Source organism: Ornithorhynchus anatinus, chromosome 12 (assembly GCF_004115215.2).
Source record: "Ornithorhynchus anatinus isolate Pmale09 chromosome 12, mOrnAna1.pri.v4, whole genome shotgun sequence".
NCBI classification, from domain to species: Eukaryota; Metazoa; Chordata; class Mammalia; order Monotremata; family Ornithorhynchidae; genus Ornithorhynchus; species Ornithorhynchus anatinus.
Genome location: NC_041739.1, coordinates 39,249,999 through 39,256,141, shown reverse-complemented (window position 1 = coordinate 39,256,141; position 6,143 = coordinate 39,249,999). Strand labels below are relative to the sequence as shown.

The 6,143-nt window shown below is 44.3% G+C and overlaps 1 protein-coding gene across 1 annotated transcript in view; it reads right to left on the bottom strand.

The window, feature by feature from the left end:
* Positions 1–1,320: 1,320 nt before the first annotated feature.
* Positions 1,321–6,143, bottom strand: part of DKK2 (dickkopf WNT signaling pathway inhibitor 2) — a 118,324-nt gene continuing 113,501 nt past the window's right edge. Inside the window, exons 4-5 of the mRNA XM_029076534.2 lie at positions 5,201–5,356; positions 1,321–3,585 (exon numbers count right to left, since the gene is read on the bottom strand). Of these exons, the coding sequence (XP_028932367.1) occupies positions 3,335–3,585; positions 5,201–5,356 (407 nt within the window). The 3' untranslated portion in view covers positions 1,321–3,334. The remainder of the gene's footprint in view (positions 3,586–5,200; positions 5,357–6,143) is intronic.

Sequence of the window (6,143 nt, the reverse complement as noted above, 5' to 3'; positions counted from 1 at the left end):
TGATTTAATCTGTATCTAACACAGCACTTTGAACAATGGTTGACACAAAGCATTTCTGATCTCCCATCCTCCTGTCTCTCCCCACTCCTGTCTATTCTTCATTCCGCTGCCCAGATTATCTTTCTACAGAAACATTCTGGGCATGTCACTCCCCTCCTCAAAAACCTCCAGTGGTTGCCTGCCACTGGCTTGGAACGTTCTCCCTTTCATATTCAAAAGACACTGTCCCAACTTCAAAGTCTCACTGAAGGCACATCCCCGCCAAGAGGCTTTCCATGACTAGGTTTTCATTTTCCTTTCTCCCACTCCCATCTGCACCATCCTGCATTGGATTTGCACCCATTTTTCACCCTTCCCTCAACCCCACGGCACTTGTGTACGTATTTGTAATTTACCTATATTAACATCTGTCTCCCCTCTAGACCTTAACCCCTTTTCAATCAGAAAAGTGCCTACCAACTCTTGTTATATTCTACTCTTCCATGCACTTAGCATAGTCATCTACACACAGTAAGTACTCGAGAAATAGAATTGATTGATGGATTGATTGGTATTTGTTAAGGTCTTACTATGCTTCTAATGCTCTACTAAGCACCGGGGTAGATAAAAGATGAGTAGATCATACATAATCCCCATCCCACATGGGGTTTACTATCGAAGAGGGAGAGGAATGGGTATTTTCCCCTCATTTTATACAGATTAGGAAGCACAGAATAGCTAAATTACTTGCCTAACAGCAGGCAAGTGGCAGAGCAAGGATGAGACCCCAGGTACCCTGACTCCCAGCCCCTTGCTCTTTCCACTAGCCTCATTATTACTTTAATTTCCATCCTGTTCATCCTCAGTCACATTTTTCTAAGATAGTGTTGGCTTTTCTACTTAAAATAATACAGGTTATTAAGACCATCGGAGCACACTGAGAATGGCTTCTGGTTCATTCTGCCATATTTTGACAGGGCTCTAGGAAGGAGCTGGGATCTCTTGGCCTCTTCATCAGAAAATGATCCACATCATTAGATCCCCAAATACTCTGGTCTCAATTATTTGGTCTCAATAATCCAAAATGTACCTTTCACTTGAAATCTTTGGATCGTTAGGACTCAAAGTGCATTTTTTTTTTTTGCCAACTTTGACTCCTGGAGAGATTGATAGTTTAGACTGAGCTCTAGGGCCATCAAGGTAGGTGTGGCTCGCTCCACAGAACCACAAACTCAGAAATTGCTCCACGATTCAGGGAAATAAATTAGCACCGTAAACATAAAACATTTCTTCCCACTTGGACAAGGCCGGTCCATTAAACAAAACACAGAGAAATTTGGGTATGGTATTTGGAAAAAGAGAAATTTAATATATTTAATCTTATTATACATTTCCCCCTAAATTACAAAGTCAACGGGATGCAAATATATTCTGCTACAAAGCTTTTCTGTAAGAAATATCTCTATAAGAAAATACATCTCATTAAACATTTCCTGTAAATAAATTATTTCAAATAATAACTTTTTGAAGGGTAGGGAGGGAAGGATGGCCATAAAGGAGGTCATGCAGAAGCTGGTGAATAAATGTAATTGCTGCATAGAAAACGTTTTGCTGATGTGCTGCGGTTTCACTTCTCCAAACTTACAGAATTGCATCGATGGGCAAACAAGCCATCCGTGTGTCTCCAGACTGGGGAGAGGATGGGGGAATCCATACATTTTTTTATGATCATTTGGATGGCGGCACGTGACTGGAGAGCTGGAATTCCTACGAGATAATGCAGACGGAGATTCAAAATCCAGGGGAGAACTGGAATTTGAACCAGCAGGTGGGGAAATCGGTGCAGAGAGTGGGAGATGAAGGAGTGAGTGATTGGTAATCTATATCCAGGTATCTCAAAACCTGGTTTTAGAAGAAAGATTTGTTTCATTGTGCAGGTGCTTTCTCCCTGTTGTCGAGAACTGGGCAGAGAAAGGGGGAATTCAGCAAAATGGGTTAATCAGATAATCAGTTGATTAACAATACCACGGTTAAAGTACACACATCATTTTCCCGATCGGAAGCGTGGCTTCCGACTGAAGAGACAGAGGGAGGAATTGATACAGAGAGACATGGGAGCTCCATGTGGGGCAGGGACCGTGCCCAACATGGTTATTTGGGATCTACCCCAATGCTCAGTCCATTGCTTGGCACATAGTAAACACCGACCAAATACTGTAATTATTATCTAAAAGGGAGTTGGTCACCGTGTTAACAAGACGACAATTTTTTGCTTTCACATGGCCTCATCCTTTCTTCCCAATGCGGGTTCCCTTCGACACAAAAGGGTTCCAGATCTTTAATGGCGAGCTTGTCTTGCATCAATTTATCACAATTGTTTTCAGCTTGAATTGAAGGCGTACATCTCAAGTTCATCTGGTTCTGAGAGATGGAGAATCAGAAATTTCAGTTCCTTGTTAATGACTTAGGGCTCCTGGTCATGAAGAAAGGGAAGCTTCCCCTCATCCTCTTAGCCAAAGTTCTCCTGGAACTTTGGTTTGGTATCTCCATTTTTCTTTTCAGCTATCAAATGCTACAGATGTGTTCAAAGAGAACAGTTGTGACTAAGTGAAACACAATATATGGACTCCTCTAGACCATAGGATGCTTATTCAGCATATAGTAATGGAACTGAATATCTGTGGTATTTGAATAGAGAGAAAAGTTGTGAAGAGTTTTTATTTTAAACATGAAATGCCTTCTTTAATGGCCTTCTCCACTGGGAGAGCGGCTGCCATTTTGAAATTAAGGTGAGGAAGAACTAACTGCTCCCTTGGCATCTGCCCCATCCTTCACTCGGGGCACATGGAAGTAGTTCTCCATATTGAATGAAGGCCTTGATTCACAAATTAGACATCCTTAACCCTTTCTGTCACTCTTGCTATTTTCGTCAATGCCTGCAGAACCTCATGGTGTGCTTCAAGAAGACTATTCCATTAAAATATAGTTTTGCATACGATTATGATTTATCCATCCGTAACTTGGCATCTCTGGCACAAAGGCTAAATTCTTGGAGAGTCATGGGGTAAATGTCAACAATTTCCACTGCGGGCATTTTTTTTTTAATAATAGCTTTTTCACAGATGTTTACATTATTTACATAAAACAAGTTGCATAATGGAAACACTCCAGCTGCCATTTCATTCGTCGGTCACCATTCCAAACTGCTTTTTCGTTTGGCTTTTGGTGACACATTCTTATGCCAAACCTCACGTTAGACTTTCTGTTCTTGGTTACGCTCCTCATTTTCCACCATGCCGTAATGCATTAAATACACAAATTCACAGTCAGCTAGTAACACTCTCCTCATTTTCGTTCAGATTTTCTGACACACGTGAAGTCTGGATTTAGAGGAGTAGGTGGCATCTTTCCATACTTTGCAGGACAGTTCTCTAGCACAGTCACATCGCTGGAAAATCTCTAAGCCGTGAGAGCCCTTCTTCCTCTGCTTAGTACACACTTCTCCCTGGTGCAATACTGGCTTGCAGATTTTGGTCCAGAAGTGACGAGCGCAGCAAAATCCTTCAATGCAGTCAGATGAGCGTAAGCAGGGGTCTCCTTCGTGCCCTGCAGAACCCAACCGAAAAATCAGTTGCTAAATGGTTGCAAGTATTTGAGAAAATGAGTCTTTATGGACTTTGCAACAATCTGCAGGAGCCCTGCTCCTCACTGGAATAGATTTTCACACTTGGCTGTAGTGTGTGGGGGTATATGTGATGGGGTGTTGTGTATATGAATGCATGCATCTCTGTGTGTGTGTATGTGTGTACGGCGAGTGAGGGTGACAGGACGTAGAGGGGAGGAGAAGTAAGAGGAGTCTGCTAAATATTTTTTCAGAAAACCACATGGTGGATGAGAGCAAAGCAAATCAAAGCAAAGCAAATAGAGAAGCACTGTGGCTCAGTGGAAAGAGCCCGGGCTTGGGAGTCAGAGGCCGTGGGTTCTAATTCCCACTCCGCTGCTTGTCTCTGTGTGACCTAGGGCAAGTCACTTTATTTCTCTGGGCCTCAGTTATCTCATCTGTAAAAATGGGGATTGAAAAATGTGAGCTCCACGTGGGACAATCTGACTACCCCGTATCTACCCCAGTGCTTAGAACAGTGCCCTGCACATAGTAAGCGCTTAACAAATACCATAATAATAAATCAATTATCCTTACATCGATCTGCAAAGAGAGGCAGTGCGACCTAGTGGAAGTCAGCGGAGTCAGGGGACCTGGGTTCTAATCCAGGCTCTGCCACTTACCTTTGCGGGACCTTGCTCAAATCACTTAACTTCTCTGGGCCTCCGTTTCCTCAACAGCAGAATGGGGATTCAATTCCTGTTCTCCCTCCTACTTAGACTATAAGCCCCATATGGGGCCTGGTAATCTTGTATCGAGGGTGGTGCATAATTCAGTGCTTGGCACACAGAAAGCACTTAACAAGTACCACAATTATTATTATTATTATTGGTCTGGAGAACTCACACTCTTTAGGACATTCCATGGCAAATAAAGTTGTGTCCAGAAGACCCCAGGAGAAGTTTATTTATAGGGAAAAGTGAGTCATGTCCCGAAAGGACAGCAGATAGTTGAGGTATATTGAGCTGCATCGAAAATTATAAGATTGTCTGACTGCACTTCTTTTTAGTCACATCTAATAATAATAACCGTGGTATCTGTTAATAAAAGTAATTATGGCTTTTCTTAAATACTTCCTACGTGCCCAGAACTGTTCTAAGTGCCGGAACAGGTTCAAGATGATCACATTGGACAAATTACCTGTCCCCACGGGGCTCACGGTCTAACTATAAGGGAATAGGATTTAATCCCCATTTTGCAGATGAGGGAACTGAAGCCCGGAGAAGTTGTGACTTACCCAAGGTGACGCAGAAAGCAAGTGGTAGACGCAGGCTAAGAACCCTCTGACTCCCAGGCCTGTGCTCTTTCCACTAAGCCACGCTGTTCTCCTATTAAGCACTTACTATGTGCTAAGCACTGTCCTAAGAGTTGGGGTAGGTAGAATATAAGCAGATCAGACACAGTCCCCATCCCACATGAGGCTCCAAATCTAAGAGGAAGGAAGAAGAGGTATTACGTCCCCATTTTATACATGAGGCAACCGAGTCACAGAGAAGTTGTTACTTGCCCAGGGTCACCCAGAAAGAAAGTGGTGAGTTGTGGGTGTTTTTCTAGCCTTACCTTTTATGTGGGATTGCTTGGAGTGAGGTCTTCCTAGATTCTGCCAACCTAGATCGTGATTAGAGTAGTGGCCATTATGACGATCTCTCTGGCGGGTCCCGTCCAGAGCCGGGATGTGAGGAGTGAGGATACTTTCAGTAACCGGAACACAGATCCCTGAAAGGAATGAATAGCGCAAGACGTGAAACCGCTCGATGCCTTGTCCCAGATCAGGGGATCAGAGATCCCGGGGAGAAGACATCTCTCTTTCCCACCCCCAGTTTCCTCCTCAGCGGGAAGGGTAAAATCCAGATGGGGTAATACTGTACTCGCCCAAGGGCTCAGTATGGTGTTCTGCATATAAATAAATGGTAGTATTTGTTAAGCGCTTACTATGCGCAAAGCACTGTTCTAAGCGCTGGGGGATACAAGGTGATCAGGTTGTCCCACGTGGGGCTCACAGTCTTCATCCCCACTTTACAGATGAGGTAACTGAGGCACAGAGAAGTGAAGTGACTTGCCCAAAGTCACACAGCTGGCAAGCGGCAGAGCCGGGATTAGAACCCACGACCTCTGACTCGCAAGCCCGGGCTCTTTCCACTGAGCCACGCTGCTTCTCTAGGATATACTCAGCGCTCAGTAAATATGACTGACTGAATGAATGAATAAGGGCTATCAGTTTGTCTCCTGTATATGTGAGGACTCAGGGAGAGGGACCGTGTTCCCGTTCTGGGATTCGGGCCACCCGACCACTGTCGGTTACGCGAAATCGCCCGAAGTGGTCTGATGCGGGCTGAGGCACTCAGGCTAGCAGAGGAGACCAGAGGAGGTAGATCTGCTCTGGTACCTAAACGATTAAGTGGCCCAGTTGGATGGCTAGGGTTCAGCCACTCATTAGGGAACAGCAACCTGAGTTGAGAAGTCAAATATGCAGCAGATCTGACTCGGCTGTGAGGAAACCCCT